Genomic DNA, 19062 nt, shown 5'->3' with positions numbered 1-19062 from the left:
TGGTAAACACGGGAGGGTGAAAAATTGCTTGCGCGTCTTGCTAGTAGGCTTATAGTGGGTACGGCAAGTAGATTCTTAACAGGGGCAAACAGCAAGAGGCTAGTGTGAACGATGGAGAACCTTAAAGTGAAGGAACTCATCGAAATTTGTGAGGAACTCGGCATTACTTTGGGCCGTGCGAAACGAAAGCAAGCGATCCTTGATATCATGAAGGATGAGGGAGTGTCGGCTGAGGAAGTCGATGAGGCCTGGGTGGATATTAAAGCACGCCGTGAGGAGGCTGAAAGGCGAGAAGTAGAAGCTCGCGAACGTGAAGAAGCTGAAAGGCGAGAAGCTCGCGAACGTGAAGAAAGGCGAGAAGCTCGCGAACGTGAAGAAAGGCGAGAAGCTCGCGAACGTGAGGAGGCTGAAAGGCGCGAAGCTCGCGAAGAGGCTGAAAGGCGCGAAGCTCGCGAACGTGAAGAAGCTGAAAGGCGCGAACGTCGCGAGGAGGCCGAGAGACAAGAGCGCCTAGAGTTGAAACGACTAGAATTGGCAATCCTACAGTGTTCGCAGGCGCCTAGCGTAGCTTCTCCGACGAGTCAGGTCAGCGGTATTAGAATTCGGGATCAACTGCCACCGTTCGTAGTAGGCGAGGACATGGCGAAGTATCTCGTCAAGTTTGAACACGTCTGTGAGCGAAACGCTTTGGAGCGGTCTCTTTGGGCGCGGAACCTGCTAGCTCTTCTTCCCGGCGAAGTGTCCGACGCGATAACTTGCTTGTCGAGGGAAGCGTTTGAGAGCTATGACGAGGTTAAGGAAGTGCTCTTGAGACGTTATAAGTTGTCACCCGAGGCTTTCAGGCAAAGGTTCCGGTATGCTGAAAAGGGGAATGAGTCACACGTTGACTTCGCGTTTCGTCATAAAGCCGATTTGATTGAATGGCTCAAGGGCGAAGGTGTTTATGATGATCGCGATAAAGTGGTGGAATGCGTTGCACTGGAGCAGTTCTACCGCTGCATCGAGGATAATGTCAGACTTTGGCTGCAGGACAGACTTAGTGAAGTACAGCTAAACAAGGCAGCAGAGTTAGCTGAGGAGTATTATACTCGCCGAAAGTTGCACAGCAGGGCAGTGCGCGTTGAAAAAGATGAGAGAAAAGAGGGCTTTTCAAGGAAACCTGATCAACGGAAACCCGTTCCGCACCGTAATTTCAAAAAGGACCCATCTCTTACTAAGGACAGTGTAGGGGAAGGGCAAGCAGAAGCGGAGAAATCGAGTGAGGTTTCTACCACACAGGCATTTGAATCGGAAAACAAACGGAAGCCGCTAATCTGCTACAACTGTAAAAAGGAAGGGCACATCGCGAGAAACTGTCAGGAAAAGTTTGCCTTCGCAACGATCCGAGAATCAGAGAAAAACATTCGGTTGTTGGAGCCGTATCTCCAAGAAATTAGGGTGAATAAGAAAACGTGCCGAGCACTTAGAGACTCAGCGGCAACCATGGACGTTGTCCATCCTGCATTGGTGTCTCCGGATGACTTCACAGGAGAATGCGCGTGGATCAGGCAGGTCGCCGAGGAGCAGAGTGTTCGCTTACCAATCGCCACCGTTGTCATTGAAGGCCCGTTCGGTAAGCTTTGCACCGAAGCAGCTGTGTCTGCCGCGCTGAACGATCGTTTTCCTTATCTTTTCTCCAACAACTCGGAGCAGCTTCTCAAAGAGCAGGGCAAATCGTTCTTCCCCAACTTAGCGTGCATGGCTCTCACGCGATCGCAAGCGCGGAAGCTATCGCGGCAGCCTGATCTGGTTCCATGCGGTGAACTCTCAAGTGACCTTGTCGGCGGGTCGACGGAACCCCAGAAAGGAAAGTTTCCGCATGAGTCATGGGAGCAGTCACGCGAGCGGCCCGTCGCCGACACGACCGGCGCGGTTTCCGGAGAAAGGGGAGACGACGTGGCGCCATTGAGTCAGAGCGAGAGGGTTGCAACGCTCTCGCCTGTAGCGGAAAGTTGGAGCGAGCTGCCGAGAGTTGATCGAGAGACGCTCATTGGAGAGAAACGTGAGGATTTCTCGATTGAAGCGCTAGTGGAAAGCCAAATTGAAGCGCGAGTGGAAAGCCAGAAAAACGCGGCAAAAGTGCTGTCGAAGGAGCACTACGAGAAATCGGGGAAGAAGCGCGCTTTTGAAGTTGATAATCAGGTAATGCGGCTGCAGCCACCCAAAAGGAACAAGCTTGAGGTTGATTGGGAAGGGCCCGCCACAGTATTATCGAAGCCTTGCGATACAACTTATGAGGTGCAAGTAGGAAGGCGGCAGAACAAAATTTACAACTTGATGAAACCCAATGTTCAACATCAAGCGGTCGTAAATCAGCTGTTGAAGGCTTCAGAGGAAGAGGGAGCAGAAAATTTGAGTTCTAGTGAGGTGATCGAAGGGGGATCGAAAGTAATTTGGGAGCAGATAAACCTAGAGCCTAGCTTAAGTGAAGGAGGACCTGAGAAAGGGGACCTGAGAAAGATTGGTTCCGAGTTTGAAGACGTGTTTTCGGACCGCCCCGGAAACATGAGGGTGATCGAACACGATATCGAGCTAAGCGGTGAGGAGTCAATCAGTAGCAAGCCGTATCGTTGTTCCCCTGTGCAACGTCGCAAGTGTGAGCCGCTCTTGGTGCCGCATAGGTATCGTCGCCTAAAAGTGGCCGGTTACTGAAGTGGAGCATGTTGCTCCACAGCGCAACTTTGACGTTCGCTAAAGAAAAAAAAAAAAGGAAAGGTAAACGTTAATGCAGGTGCATTGAGCAGTGCGTTTAGTTAGTACCTTCTCAACCTTTCGGTTTCTGGCTGGCGATTCGGGGCAAAATTTTGACCTCATCACGACCTGGCCTGAGCGCTCTCGTTCAGAGTGATCTCAAGGGGCCAACTTTATGTGGTATTCTAATCCGTTACGTTGTTGTACGTGAAAAAAAAAATTGAGTTGTCATTTTAGGGGTCTTTTGTCCCACATGTGCCTCTTGATGTAGAGGGAACAAAATTCCGATAGACACGTAGATAGGTATATGTTGTACTATACTTTGTCTGGTGTTCTGTCGGGTGACCGAGGGCACTTGCTTGTGTCGTGTGTTGTCTGTTGTCGAACCGTTCTTAGCAAGTTGCAGAACCATCGACAAGTGCTGAACCCGAAGATGGTCAGAAGAGACGAGTGAAGCTGGTCAGCAAGTTGTGGCGACAAGCCAGTGGAGCTGGGATCCGTCGTCAAAAATGGGATGTGTTCCCGGACCAGTCTGGAGCTGTATTCTCCCCATGGCCCTGGAGGCGAACCTGGAGGGACCAGGCGAACGAGCGCACCTGACATCCGAGCCCCGTGGAAGCAGCTCGTCTTTCCGGTGCATTGTCTGGCGGCGGGGGTGCTGTTATGCCAGCGAGTCCTCGTCAAACGACCGTGCCTCTGAAAAAGGCAATCTGGGTCAAGGCCAGCCCGCCGTCTGCCCGACGCGAACATCTCAACGGCGTGAACACGCGCGGCGCCTCTCTCGCCCACGTGCATTGAGTCATCGGCGCACGTGACAGCGAGCCGGCGTTCTCGTGCCTGGTGGTCTGACGCATGGCGCGGCGACCCCCCATTGGCGGAATCTGCTCGGACGACCCGCGGCGCTTCTGATTGGACACTTTGGTTGGACCCGGTGCAAATAAAAGAAGCCCTGCGGCGCGTCGCGATCGGAGATCCTAGGAGAGGAGTCCCCGTGTCGGAGTGCCGACATGTGTGTGAGTCAGCGGTTTTAGGCGAAAGGCTGACCTATGTGTTAGAGAGAGGAGCTCGGCTCTTCGAGTCTCTGCCGGCCCCAGTGCCGAAATTGTAACGCCTCTGTATCTATGCTGTACATAAACCTTGTTTAACTCACCGTCGTCTCGTCCGCTCGTCTCCTCAGCTCTGCGCAGAAGCAGTCGCGAGCTGAGAAACATACGCTACCAAACGGCTGGTGACCTTCCCGGCGGGGTCGAAAGCAGTGGCGCCTCCGGGACCGCGTCGGCGTCGCCGTCTTTCGCAACAGTGGTGGCTTCGGCGGGATCGGTCCGTCGTTTCGCAACAGCTCCCACCTGCCGAGCCGTGGCTAAGGTAAAGGAGGCCCAAGTGGCGCTCCTGGACCAGGTGTGGCGGGTTGCTGAGGCCAGTGGAGCCCTCGACTACCTGTTTCTAACCCTTATTTTATTGTTTTTGTCTCTGTAATATCCCCTTTGTGTTGATATGCACCTGCTCGCCCAGCAACAAGTTTTTCTAAACCATGCAGACTGAAAGTCGAGCCAGTGGGACCAGTATATGTGGGTTTACAAACATAGTATCAAATTAGGTCATCATGGCTCGGTGGTTGTGAAATAAGAAAAATAAAAAAAAATCTCCTTTACTCTTGAAACAACTTCTTATTCGGCAGTGTGGAAGTCCTTAAACCAGAGGCATAGGCAGAAATTTTTTTCGGGGCTTCATCACTTTGGTTTGTATAGGGGGGTCCGGCCAGGCAGATTGGATCGAGTGTCATTGTGTGCTCTATGCACTGGTGAAAAAAGGTCTCGAAGAGGGGGGGGGGGGGGGGTAGCACGAGCTTGGTATTGTGGCGTAGCTAGGGAGTGGCAGGTGGTAGCACACTGGGCCCGTGCCCTCCCCCCCCCCCCCCCCCTTGAAGAAACTTTCTGCCTACGCCCTTGGCCCGGTGTGTCACCCCGTGCTACGCCACTGCCTGATAAAACTTCGGGTCTTCTCCCAAATACGGCGCATACCCGTCTCAGCTTACACACCCCGACATCACCCGTGACTTCGGTCGGCCGTCTTCTTCATTGTGGCTTCATGCTCCGCGAAAGTGCCACAATGGTGGAGTAGACCGCAGTGAGGACAATTGAAGAAGTATTCCCTCAAGAATCAGCAGCTTCTGGTTTCGTTTCCGGGGTGCTAGGGGAAGTGTGTTGTGTAATTATGTCGATCGAAACCATTCGGTTTGAAAGAGCGACGTCGAAGACGTACATGGTCGTCCGATGACGTCGTCACGCGTCGCGATGGCGCTGCGATGACGTCATCGTTCTACCACGTCTTTCGCGGAAATGCGGGCCCGATCGCGGAGCCACTGCAGAACGCCGCGAGAGTGCAGGAAGCCTCCAATCAAGTGCCAGAGGCGGGTGCAAAACTACGTCTGCTGCGCAAAGATTACGACGACGTCACAAACGTCTGCGACCTTCGACGTCATCATGACGTCTCGTGGTGATCTTTCGCGTCAATCGGGTTGACGCCGTCGCCGCCGGTTCACTTTTTCGCGTTTGATGAGGCATACGAGACTAGCGGCACTGAAATCATTCTGACCGAGAAAACAAGCTTCTTGTGTTTTGTCAAGTGCCACAAATGTGAGAGCTACCCGCAGGTCGCGGGTTCGAATCCCGGCTGCTGCGGCGGCTGCATTTCCGATGGAGGCGCAAATGTTGTAGGCCCGTGTGCTCAGATTTGGGTGCCCGTTAAAAGAACTGCGGGTGGTCCAAATTTCCGGAGCCCTCCACTACGGCGTCTCTCGTAATCATATGTTGGTTTTGGGACGTTAAACCCCACGTATCAATCAATCAACAAATGTGAGAAGTGGAGAGGGGACGGGAGAGGTTGAAGTGCCCTGCCGACCATTCGTCGTCACTTGGGGCACCCCCTGCAAACATGTATCTGCTCGTATGTCAGATGGCGTAAAGGCATGCCTGCAAATGTCTCCATACGTGCGCAACTTGTTTGACACGCTTGTAAGCTCGGAACACCGGCGTAGTAATGTTAACTCGTTGAATCATGCTGTCGGCTTGGCGTTTTCAGCTTCCGCTGGTCCCAATAGCTTTAGGTGAACTGCGGTCGTGAAATTGGTGCGTCCATACACGGCGGAATTCGGTAAAAATTTGAACCTCGCGGCCGAGCATGCCGGCGGCATTCGCCTTCGCCTTGTTATTGGCAAACATAAAAACAAACAAAAAGAGAGATGTTACGCGTTAGAAGTTTTCTTTTTTTGCAACCGTAGGTTTGATGAACGGTGGCGGGAATCGGAAGCGGGGAAAGGCGCGAAATGGAAAACGCAGCGTGAACACACGACGAAGGAAGCGTCCTGCCTTCGTGATATCTTTCTTCGTCCTGTGTTGGCGCAGGTGCTCTTCTTATACTTTTATTTTTTTTTTAACTTGAAGAAGCTTGGCGTTGTCGCCGCGGGTTGGCTGGTACAGAGGAGGGGGGCCTCAACCACCCCCTCCCTCCATTGAAAAAAATTATTTATTTATTTATTTATTTCGACATACTGCCAATCCCATAAGGGATTTTAGCAGGAAGGGCGTGAACATAAAAATTCGAATAAGTACACAATAAAGACATACATCGCGATAAAGTACAGAATGAAACTAACAGAATCGGATCATTTAACAATTTCAGATCAAAGAAGGCATAAAACATTAGTGTAAAGAAAGGTTGTCAGAAGAAAATAAATGCAGCGACTTGGTTGACACATTGGATGACATATTGGCATATGCATTAAGAAACACAACAATAAATTACAGCAATAAGAAACTACCATACAATATGGCGAAGTATTTCAAGGAAGGGTAAATTTATACACACTGAAAAACAGAAATATGTTCAAGAATCAACAGAGCGATTTCTCTTCACCTGGATTCAGTATTAAAAATTGCTTAAAGAAAAAATATGATCACATGATATTGCATGTGTTCAGGCGCTAATACAAACGCAAGCACGAACGTAAGCAAGTACGTAATGGAGAAGTGACATCACCCCCGTCCATCTCCAAGGAAAAAAAAAAACGCCTGGCTATGCCCCGGGAGTGATGTACGAAGATTATGTGTTACATGCGTTTTGCAATGTATGGATGAATGGCGTGGGCAGAGCATTTGCTCCTAGGGAATCCCAATTATGCTTTTACAGGAACGTATTGACAGGCTTGCATTGCATATAGTTTTTCTCTGTTTGCTGCGCGTGCGGCATCTTCTGTGCTGCGCAGTCGGTTTTGGCTGTCAATGTTTTAGGCGGAAGAAACTATCCACTCATGAGATATGTACTTTCTGAGGCTTTCTTTTTTATATATTTGTGCCCATATTGCCCTAGCCTCATCAACGCGTCGTTTTACATACCGATGGATAGCTTCCAAGTACTTGTTTTCAATTGCCTCAGAACGCAAAACGCTATACAAGGTCAAGTCCAAGAGTTGATGTCGCCCCCCTGCATAAAATCATCCTCGTTTTTTTTTTCTATGTGTTTCGAGCTCTGCAGCTCCTTGACGTCACCTGGTGAACATGGCGCCGCCGCCGCCTTCTGGGTCACGTGATTCGGCCCCCCCAAGGCCGCCCAGTATGTTACGCTGTGACGTGCCTGCCTTTTCTGATGATTCATTTCTTTTTTCCTGCATCCTTCAAGTGGGTCTTGCTCTACCTCCCCACTCTCGTGTGAGCGGCAAGGCTCTCGGTTTCTCCGTGTTTTTTCGTTTTCCGTCTTCCCTGGCAGCAGCGCCAGGGAAGACGCTGAGCGCAAGACAACTTGCGCTCAGCGCTGCCGCCTCTTCGCGGCCTTCTCTTCTAGTCTATGCGAATATGGGGCGAATAAAGCGTCGCTCATTTCATCCAGTTGCTCGCTCGCGTGCGCCTTTGAAAGCGCCGTGTGTCTGCTCAAGGAGCTTGTAGCTGGCTATGGAGAAAAGAAGAAAAACGAACGAGACGCCTCGCTTCTGCCCACGGACCTAGTCCTACCGCTATTGTGTCTGGCGTCGTCTGCTTATTTCTAGACTTCTGCTTCTTCTCTCTAGCCTTCTGCCTCTTCCCAGCTGATCGGCCGGCCTGTTCCGTCACGGATGGGCCGCCGTTCTGCGGTGCTGGTGCAGCGGCCGCTAAGATTGAGATCGCCTTCTTTCGCCAACGCCGAGGGAGAGGAGGACTGGAAGCGCAGCTTTTTTGCATATCTTTCCTCGCTGCTTTGCTTTTCCCCGCTTGTGTGTTTGAATTTACGGGGTGGGGGGGGGGGGAGACAAGCGGTCGACGTCGTCGTCTTCGCCTATGCGAGAGGAATACGGGCCCCCTCGGCGTGGCGCCTTTGGGCCGTTGCTTCACACGCGTACGCCTGCCAGCCGCCGCCGTCGTCTGCTACGAAGCTGAACTACGCCCGTTCGTCTGCTTGCGGTCACTTCGTTTCGCGACTGGCTTCGTGACTGTCGCGTGCTATTCAAAAACACGCCTGTTTCGTTAGCCTAATGTACTTTTGGCCTTAACAACATCGCCTGTCGTCTGCTACACCGTGGTCGTCGGTGTCCTGCTCGATGTGACTGTCGTCTGCTATTGAAAAAACAAAACAAAAAAAAAAACACGCCTGTTGCGTAGCTAAGCGTACTTCTGGCCACAGCAGCGCATCGTCCGTCGTCTGCTACACAGCAGCGTTCTCGGAGTTTCAACTCGAGCCTGCCTGCTACCGGGCAACCGTTTTCACATCTGGCGACGATCGACAACGGCGCGATCGCCAATCGTTCCAGTTCGTGAATACACTCCCGAGAACGGTCCTCGGAGGGAGGACAGGTTTCGTCCCTTTTTTTATCCGGCGAAGAAGGGCAAGCCTCTGCGCGACCGACGTGCATCTGATCCCCGTCCGGAATCGGCCGGTTTTTTTTCATGCCGCGCGCGCGCGCGCGTGTGTGGAGTCGCCCATCTAGCCTCATTCTCATCGGCAGTCACCCAACGACGCAGCGAGCTGCTGCTCACCCTCGCTCGCTAGCAGTTGCCGCAGCGGCTTTTCCCGTGGCCTCCGAAGCCGTGCGTCGCCTCCTACGTGCGGCTCAACAACCGCCGTCAGTTTAGTGCGAGTGTTGCCCCATCCGAAGAAGACGGCGACTTCGGTAACGATGACTACTGCTACTACGACTGCGAAGGTCAGCGTCGTCGGTGACGCGCGGTGATACGGCTCAACGACTTCGCGGTGGTCGGGGCCGGCGCTGCGTTTTGACCGCGGAAGCCAGGACACCGCCTCCCCGCGGCCGCTGCGCTACGCGCCATCGAAAGAAAGTTCGTCGTCGTCTGCTTCTGCGTACGGTATAGCAGACGGACGGTGTTTTTTTGCTAGGCCTAACGCAATCCGTTCGCTTACTTCTTGGGCCCCCCTCGACGGGCGAACGAGTTGTTGCACGCTTCGACTTTCTGTGGTGTAATACATCTTAGTGGCTTCGGTGTTGACGCGCGCGCGCGCGTGTGTGTCTGACTGTGTGTTGTTTGTCACCGTGTGTGTGGTGTGTATGTGTGTGTGTTGACATCGTCTGACCGTCGTTTTTACTCGATACATCTGTGTGTGACAACACTCGAGTGTCATAAGGAGTGCAACAACGGTTGAATCTCTACATAGCCGCGGGGGCCGTAAAAGGTGGACACACCAGCGGCGGCGTTCACGTTGAACTCGGCTTCCAACAGGAACTGTAGATAGTGAGAAGAAAGGAAGAGTGATTATCGTCGATTATGGGACAGCCTCAGAGCCGAGCGACGCCCGCCGGTATGGGCTACACAAACCAGGGCGGATCACCGGAACTGAGGCCGCGCCGGCATTCCACGCGAATGTCGGCGCGTCGCGCCCGCGTCGGTGAGTCTACCGCTGTTGTCTGCATGCGAAACGACGAGCTCGGGCTGACGTCATCCTTTATACTCTGTAGCAACGTTTGAACACAAAAACAAAAAAAAAATCGCTTCGAGCTCCGCCCCACAAAATCGCAGCGCACCTGTCCGTCATATTTGTGAGAGTCAGGTCTGGCGGTGCTTACTGGGAAACTTGCGTTTTTTTTTTTAATTTGATAATGTGAATGCTATAGGCTTATCAAGACGCAGAGTTGTTTGCTTTTGTGTTACGTTTTTTTTTACTGTGTAACAAATGTACCGGGATGAACGATAAATTTTTCATGAGGCTTAAACATGTCATGCTAACAAGCCCCGAACGCAACGTTTATTTATTTATTTATTTATTTATTTATTTATTTATTTCAGGTACCCTCATGGCCCAGAGGGCATTGTTGAGGGGAGTGGTACAGGATCAGGATGTTGAAAGGTGCTCGAATTGTACAAACATTGCACACATATGGGCAAATATACAAAAGCACTGAACAAACAAGTATCCAGCGGTGCGTAGAAGTATACAAAAGTTTAACACAAATCTACACAGGTATTGCCTCTAAATGAAAAGATAACAAAACTAACATTGACAACTGCATGCATATGACACATATGCGTATAATTTAGATTTGCCGCGACGTTCAGAATTTCGACCTAAAACGCAGCGACCGCGAAAGGCAGTATGTCTGTAAAATGAGCGGCTGAAGGTGTCTTGTATCTTTACGGAATAACGAACGATATTAATTCCTCAAATGTGTTTCTGACGTCACGAGAATACGAACGAACGTCATTAATCATAATTTTCGTAGGCTTACGGGCCAAAACCACGATACGATTGCCGTATTTACTCGACTATACCTCGAGGGTCGGCTTTAGGTGTACATAAACGAAAAAAAGAAAAAAAAAAGAACCCGCGTTACGTTCGAGTAAATACGGTATGAGGCACGCTGTAGTTATAGGGCTACGAAAATTTTGACCACTCGGTGTTCTGACGTCGCGCATAGCAGCATCTGTAGCATTGCGCCCACATCGAAACGTGACAGTCGTTGTCGCCATCGAAACCGTGGATTTCGGGTTCGGGTCAGCTGCCCGAAACGGCACCGAACGAACGTGACTGACAGTGATCTCACGTATACGTAGCGGTACCCGGGTTATTTCGTTTGGATTAACGCCGCATTCGATGGCTTATGCAAATCTGATATCATGGTTGAAACCAAGAAGAGGAAATGCACATGGGCCTGGCATGTATAGCGCGTAGACAGGATAACCGCTGGTCATTAAGGGTAACTGACTGGATTCCCTGAGAAGGCAGGCGGGTAAGGGGGAGACAGAAGGTTAGGTGGGCAGATGAGATTGAAAAGTTTGCGGGTATAAATTGGCAGCAGCAAGCACAGGACCGGGTTGACTGGCGGAACATGGGAGAGGCATTTGTTCTGCAGTGGACGTAGTCAGGCTGATGGCGACGACGATGATGATGATGATGATGATGATGATGGATGATGGATGATGCAAATTTGAGCGTATCCCACCTTATAGACGCTATAGCACTTTTCGTAGGGAACCATATGTGGAGTGGCTGACACTTAGCTTTGTCCAGTGTCGCGTTCATGAGTTCGAGAACCGACTGAATTTGGGCTGTCTTTCGCGACAGTATGGAGGATTCTTCGAGAAAACTCGTTTCCTCTCGTCTGCGCACACGCTTGGCGGTGTACAGGTGTATGTTACACCGTCAAGCCTCTCGCACAGGTGCGTCACGCGACGGATTGCTTAACGCCTCGCACAAAGGGGAAACGTTTCGAAATGTGTAGCGCCAAGTTCCGCGGAGGTCTTTTTTTTGTGTGTGTGTGTGTGTGTGTGTGTGTGTGACGCGCCGACCTTTAAGACGCGTCGCGAATTACACGTTATAATCCGCGAATTGTGTGTCCTTACAAACAAAAGCCTACGTGGCATCTTTACCGCGTGTGTTGTTTTCATGCATTAATTTCACCGTATACCACCAGTCATCGAGACATTACAGATGGGAGTGGGTTGCAATGCATAAACAAAAAAGTGAGACGTGCAATGTTATGCAGGAATAGCGCCAAAACATTACGAATATTTGCGCATGTTGACAGAAGACATGAACAAAAACTGGCAGTAGTAAATATAAATAAAACGTTACATGTTATGCAATATCATAGCGAAACTAAATATGAGGAAGAAAAGTTACAGAACAAACCCAGAAAAAAAATGAAAGAAATAAACACCTTTCGCCGAATATTAGCACTAGTACTTCAACGTAAAAGACATATTGCACTAGGGCAGAGGAAACGAGCGTGCTTAAGTGCTAAATGCATGCGTCGTTTTCGTGCTGATACTAGCGGGTAGTTAGGCGAGGTGATTAAATTAAGATATTCGCAGAAACGAAATGAAATCGAATTGCACAAGACGCTGTACATTATAGATACCATTGGGAGAGGCTTCAGTCCTGCAGTGAACCTCCAGCAAGCTGATGATGATGATGATGATGATGATGATGGTGGTGGTGGTGGTGGTGGTGGTGGTGGTGGTGGTGGTGGTGGTGGTGGTGGTGGTGGTGGTGGTGGTGGTGGGGGTGGTGGTGTTGGTGGTGTAGTACACAGCTTCTTTCTTTCTCTCTCTCTCGCTCTCTCTCTCATCGACACTTTTCGACTGCAGCTTGATCATTTTGTGGTTCACTGCGATTGACCGTACGGCAATGTAAGCTTTGGCGAAAAGCCGCCCAGTGTATATATAGGCATTGTTCACGGTACATACTGACCCTAATGCGCCCTTTGTTAATTCGATGATGCATTTAGTACGCCTTAGCGATTGCGACGTTTATTATGTCGCAGTATCTGACCGTGGTCATGCGCAGCTGCGTCCCGTTAGGCTTTTTTTTTTTCTTTTGTGTTGACGCCCCCTTCCGATGCTCCGCTTAGAGGTCATTGACCCACGGAAGTGATGCAAAAGCTTCGACGCACTGAGACTGTTTGCGTTCGTTCGATCTTCGATCGCGCATCTGTGCTAGAGAAATGCGAATATAATGCGAGGGAAGAAACGCGGAGATTGATTTTGAAATTAATTGAACGTTTTTGAACCACTCGAGCGCGCGTATTATATGCGCGCCACAAACCTATCAATAACTCGTTCAAACAGTCGACCGAGCTGACCCGCAGGTCGCGGGATCGAATCCAGGCTGCGGCGGCTGCATTTACGATGGAGGCGGAAATGCTGTAGGCCCGTGTGCCCAGATTTGGGTGCACGTTGAACCCCAGGTGGCTGAAATTTCCGGAGCCCTCCACTACGGCGTCTCTCATAATCATATCGTGGTTTTGGGACGTTAAACCCCACACACCAATCAATCAATCAATCAATCAATCAATCAATCAATCAAACACTTGACCGAGACGATGATTCGCTTTTGAGTCATCCTATGTTAGTTTGTTTTATTCGTGCTCCAGTGCGTATTTCTTTCGTACTGATTAGATTTATAGGGTAGCTGTTATGGCCAGCTTTGTAAATTTTCATGTCAATGATCTTGCTTCTACTCTCTCTTTCTCTCTCTCGCCCCGCCGCGGTGGTCTAGTGGCTAAGGTACTCGGCTGCTGACCCGCAGGGCGCGGGTTCGAATCCCGGCTGCGGCGGCTGCATTTCCGATGGAGGCGGAAATGTTGTAGGCCCGTGTGCTCAGATTTGGGTGCACGTTAAAGAACCCCAGGTGGTCTAAATTTCCGGAGCCCTCCACTACGGCGTCTCTCATAATCATATAGTGGTTTTGGGACGTTAAACCCCACATATCAATCAATCAATCAATCTCTTTCTCTCTCTCTCTCTCTCTCTCTCTCTCTCTATTTTCCCAAGGGGGAGGGGTAGCCGAAGTGTTGTTTCGAAAACCTCGACTTCACAATTAATGATCCGCATAATAAAAAACAATAAGAGACAGCAATACGGCGCGTTCTTTGCGTAACCGCAATGACCGAAGCGCAGCAGCTGGTTTCTCTCGCGATTAAAGACTAAACTCACAGGGCCCCTTCGGCATTTGTCTGCGATGACTCAAAGGCGGAAGCCCTTCTCTTTTTCGCATGCGATGCTCCGCCGTTACTGTCCGAAAGCTTTCTGCAACCATGCCGCAATTTCGCACTGCCTTCAAGATTGAAAGTATGAAGAGCTTTTTGCAATTCACCTGATTTTACATGGCCTCCGTAATCGGCCCCAGCGATGATGTCAGATAATGACGTCATCATGTGGCATAATGATGGCGTCACAAGTAGCATTGATCTGTGACGTCGTATGACTGTGTCGTCGTCACGTGGCGCCACCTTTGTCTAAGCGAAACTTTCGGGAAGTGACACCATTACGCGACGTCACGTGACATCGTGGTGACGTCGCTTAACGGCGTGATAACATGATCATGTTTGGCATCACTCACGTTGACGCGGAACGCCGATGGTCAATTTTCGTGTTTTATGAGACACCTAAGGCTTTGACGTTAGTAACCCGGTAGTCCGTACGGTCAGCAGGGTACCAGGTTAACGACAGCGTATAGAAATGAGAAAAAACCAGTCAAGGAGTAGCCAACTTGTACCAATGTCTGTAGATATATAGCCAAATGTAGCCATACGTATGTGAAAACAACTGCGGCGCTGTTCTTCAAATGACATAATTCAGTATCCTCTTTGGGGTAATTTCAACAACTAAGTACAGCGAAAACCATTCAAAATGATAATTCCGAATCCTATCAAGTATTGTGAAGCTTCTTCGTCACCTTGCGCTCGCAAGACGTTGCTAATTTGGTTAAAATATTGAGGCAAGAAGAAACTAGCCAGTAACTAGCCAAGTAGCCAATACTTTGTTTCGGCCGTCACTGGTCTAGTGGCTAAGGTACTCGGCTGCTGACCCACAGGTCGCGGCATCGAATCCCGGCTGCGGTGGCTGCATTTCCGATGGAGGCGGAAATGCTGTAGGCCCGTGTGCTCAGATTTGTGTGCACGTTAAAGAACCCCAGGTGGCCGAAATTTCCGGAACCCCCCACTACGGCGTCTCTCATAATCATATGGTGGTTTTGGGACGTTGAACCCCACATATCCATCAATAAATCAACCAACCGGGCTTAGAAAATACCCCAATCGGTGCAAAATAGCCCAACATGGCAACCCTGACTGCCACTTCCCCTGTGACCCGTTGATTTCTTTTATCGCTGCTCACGTGGTGTTCTTCGCCTGCTCGCTCATGTTCCACTTCGCGCACTTCCTCCATGACGCCGTCGAAATCGACACGACGTGCTGTGTCAGTGTGACACCGACATTTTCTGTATTTGTACATGACGAGCGCGATGCCTATCTCGGATCACCTTCCGGTGGAGGGGTGTTCCACTTGTTATTCGCGCTATGCTCGTTTTTTTTTTTCTCTCTCTCTCTCTCGACGCGAAGGACCGTCGCGAACAACAAGATCGAGTTGCGATCGATATGCTCGACTCCATTGTTTCGAGCGGATGGTTTTTGCGGCTCTACTCGGGTTTCCGGAACGGCCTCCGACATCGCCGCATCAGGCTTTTCCAGCTGGGGTCTCTGTCTGTCTTTCTGTCTGTCTGTCTGTCTGTCTGTCTGTCTGTCTGTCTGTCTGTCTGTCTGTCTGTCTGTCTGTCTGTCTGTCTATCTATCTATCTATCTATCTATCTATCTATCTATCTATCTATCTATCTATCTATCTATCTATCTATTTATCTATTTATCTATCTATTTATCTATTTATCTATCTATTTATCTATCTATCTATCTATCTATCTATCTATCTATCTATCTATCTATCTATCTATCTGTCTGTCTGTCTGTCTGTCTGTCTGTCTGTCTGTCTGTCTGTCTGTCTGTCTGTCTATCTATCTATCTATCTATCTATCTATCTATCTATCTATCTATCTATCTATCTATCTATCTATCTATCTATCTATCTATCTATCTATCTATCTATCTATCTATCTATCTATCTATCTATCTATCTATCTGTCTGTCTGTCTGTCTGTCTGTCTGTCTGTCTGTCTGTCTGTCTGTCTGTCTGTCTGTCTGTCTGTCTGTCTGTCTGTCTGTCTGTCTGTCTGTCTGTCTGTCTGTCTGTCTGTCTGTCTGTCTGTCTGTCTGTCTGTCTGTCTGTCTGTCTGTTCGATGCTGCTCTATAAAGAAAGCGACAAAATACCAATAAAGAAGGGTGTGAGACATCTCCCCAATACTATTTACCTTCTGGGTAAATTCCGGCAACTCGGCCACAGCACGAGACCGCCTCTTCCCAAGCGGTTGATATGAGCCTGTGTATTCCTTCCGTTTGCATGTGATCTGTTTGCTTTTGTTTCCCCTTCGGCCGACCTTGATAAAAGAGTTGCTCTGCTTGCCTGCCTGCCTTGTTTGTGTGTTGTTCTCCCTCCCGTGCGAGACATTCATTACTATAGGCCGTCTTGTTTCTTTGCCGGACGGGAAAGGTCAGGCCATATCTGCTCGGCGGTGTCCTCGGTGGAAGCTCGATCCCTTCCGGCCGTCGTCGTAAGACAATGGGCCGCCGTGCCTGCAGGGTCCACTGCAGCGTGTGTATACGAGGCGATGTCCTTTGTATACGGTCGAACGGGCGTCAATTGTAATGACAAGGCTGAGGCCATGTGGTATACTTAATCACTGCTGGTGCGTGGCGTGGTGTCTGTTGTTGTGTGGTACACGCTTCGTATGACAGCAGAGCAGGTGAGGGTAGATTTCATTTTTGATGACGCCAATGAGGGTGGCGATTTTGGGCTTGTTGGTAAGGTAGCATGATAATATATGGTAGCGCAGACAAAGAACACGGACGAGAGAAGGTGTTGCCTTGAATGTGCCTTCTCTTGTCCGTGTCCTTTGTCTGCGCTACCATATAATATTCATTTTTTGAATTTCGCGACTGAATTTCAGTTTTTTTACGTGATCATGGTAGGTGAAAGCGAGTCGTTAACCACTGAGCCACTTCGGAGCACTCCATAGTGACGTCACGATTTTCAGTCTATTCTTTGCGTGTTTTTGGCATCATTGGTTCAGTGTTAATTAAAAGAAGAGATGAGGGCCGATTTCTCTCTCTTTTTTTTTTAATTTCGTGACTGAACATCGGCCCGTGATCGTTGTGTTGACGTCACCGTTTTCAATCTTTTTTTTTGCGTGTTTTGGTCACATTGGGTGAGTGAAATTTTTCGAAAGTTGCCGTGTTAAATGTCCGGGTATCTATCTCGGCACACGATGCAAATCTCTGTTTTACGACAAACTTTTACATAAGCCCTCGCAGACGCTGTGAAAATCTGTGACGTCACTGGGAGCTGGTGCGGAAAGGATTACCGGCCCAACAATGTGTTTTTTTTGTTTTTTTTTTCTTTCTTTTTGCGTCTAATGAAAGGTTAAACCATCGAGAGCCTTCAAAATGTACTGGTAAGCCAGGTGCATTCAGATGACGGAATTAGATCGTTTTTAAAAGCTATAGTTTCCGATTCCCACTGCGCCCCGACGTCACATTGTGATATGAGCTGCTCGCCGCGTTCTCGCGTAAGATATGGCGGCGTTTGCACGGTCGCGCCGCTCCGTCGGTGACGCACCAGCGGCCGCGTCGAATGTTCGGGTACCTGACGTCATCGCAACAAGCCAGACAAGTGGGTGAAGTCACCTAAATTGACACTGTATAGGCTAACGTCATGGCAAACTTTGTGTCGCTTCGCGTGGCATGCGGAAATCGATACCAGTGTCAAAAATGAAATATCGGCGTTTGTTGAGCTTGATTCACACTTCCTGATGGCCGTCTTTCCGTACATGTTTTACGTGGATGTGTAAACTCGGCTTCGTGAATTGTTTGTTTTCCTTGTTTGCGCGTTTTTTCGCTTACCAAACGTCTTCTCTGATTGATTGATTAATTTGTGGAATTTAACGTCCCAAAACCACCATATGATTATGAGAGACGCCTTAGTGGGGGGGCTCCGGAAATTTCGACCACCCGGGGTTTTCTTTAACGTATACACCCAAGTCTGAGCACACGGGCCTACAACATTTCCGCCTCCATCGGAAATGCAGCCGCCGCAGCCGGGATGCGAACCCGCGACCTGCGGGTCAGCAGCCGAGTACCATAGCCACTATAGACCACCGTGGCGGGGCTACCAAACGTCGTCTCGACGTGAGTGCGATGCTTTTTTCGGTGTTGCGAGTTTGCGGGTTCACCCATAATGCGAGAAGAAATCGTACTTCTGCTCGGTGTCTCTCGAAGAGCAGACGATGTGGCTCGTGGGCGGAGCAGGAACGTCGTCGTCTGTTTGTTTGCAATGGATGTTCGGTGGCGCCGCTCTTTGAGGAAGACGTGTTTCTCGCTGTGTCGCTCGAGTGGGAGAAGGTCGTCCAGATTCGTCGCACATCCGGTCTCTTGTCTTCCTCCTCCTCCTCCTCCTCGATCGCTCCTCCTCCTCCCCGCCGCGACCAAGCGAAGCGCCGTGTCGAGCCGAGCGGACCCCCCTGCAGGACCAGATTATACTCGCCATATACACTCGCTCCGTGCATTCGAAGCGCGTTGACGGCCTGTTAGCCTCGAAGAGAGAGAGAGAGAGAGAGAGAGAGAGAGAGAGAGAGAGAGAGAGAGAGAGAGAGAAAAGAAATAATAGTGCCACCCACAAGTCGGCATCTTCTTGCGTGACGTGTATAGCGATATGCAGTCAAAATGGGATGTCCTGCAATAGCCGACTGCGTACAGGGTGTCCTACATAACTTGAGCCAAGAATTTTGGAAATGAAAGACACTTCAGTGGGGAATCGAACCAAACGCGCACTACTTGCACTAGCCTGTAGGTACTCGGGCTATTATTTTTATTCGTCCCCATACTAATTAATTAATAACTTTTAATTACCGATTTTTTTAAATTATGGGCTGGAAACTCAAAATATGAACAGGCTGAGATGTAGAGCACTTTCAGAAGCCACCGACTAAATTGTTTCCTGTAGGATACGTCTAGCGCTGCTATTTTTTTTCCGCGTTGTAAAGAAAGCCTATAGCAGCACTGTAGAAGTGAGCTTGCAGCCCGTCCACATGGCTTCTTTTCACGTTTCGTGGGCTTTCTTTACAACGTGGGAAAAAAAATAACAGCGCTAGACGTATCGTACAGGAAACGATTCAGTGGGTGGTTTCCGAAAGTGCTCTACATCTCAGTGCTCACATTTTGGGTTTCCTGTCCACAACTTAAAAAATAGGTAATTAAGAATGAATAATTAATTAGTAAGGAGAGAAATAAAAAATCGCCTGAGTATACCTGCAGGCTAGTGCTGCTAGTAGAATGCGTTTGGTTTGATTCGTCTCGTAAGTGCCTTTCACTTTCAAAATTATTGGCTCAAGTTATGTGGGACACCCTGTATCTATAGTTTCGCAAACGTCCGCCGCGGTAACCCAAAGGTTGTGGGTTCGATTCC

The 19062-nt window shown here is 49.7% G+C and overlaps 2 protein-coding genes across 4 annotated transcripts in view; both read left to right on the top strand.

Moving 5' to 3' along the window:
- Positions 1-19062, top strand: part of LOC119166728 (protein numb) — a 132533-nt gene that overhangs the window by 59983 nt on the left and 53488 nt on the right. The window contains exon 1 of one of the 3 annotated variants that reach the window (XM_037418054.2): positions 8020-9600. The exons of the other annotated variants lie outside the window; for them this stretch is intronic. Within the exon in view, the coding sequence (XP_037273951.2) occupies positions 9480-9600 (121 nt within the window). The 5' untranslated portion in view covers positions 8020-9479. Of the gene's footprint in view, positions 1-8019; positions 9601-19062 lie in introns of those variants that run through there. 3 annotated transcript variants of the gene reach the window in all.
- Positions 97-3880, top strand: LOC142765758 (uncharacterized). Its single transcript, XM_075867355.1, has 2 exons — positions 97-370; positions 431-3880. Exons 1-2 carry the CDS (start codon positions 112-114, stop codon positions 2689-2691), a joined length of 2520 nt encoding a protein of 839 aa, XP_075723470.1. The 5' UTR covers positions 97-111; the 3' UTR covers positions 2692-3880.

Source organism: Rhipicephalus microplus, chromosome 6, assembly GCF_043290135.1.
Source record: "Rhipicephalus microplus isolate Deutch F79 chromosome 6, USDA_Rmic, whole genome shotgun sequence".
NCBI lineage: Eukaryota > Metazoa > Arthropoda > Arachnida > Ixodida > Ixodidae > Rhipicephalus > Rhipicephalus microplus.
This window is presented reverse-complemented; position numbering and strand designations above follow the sequence as displayed.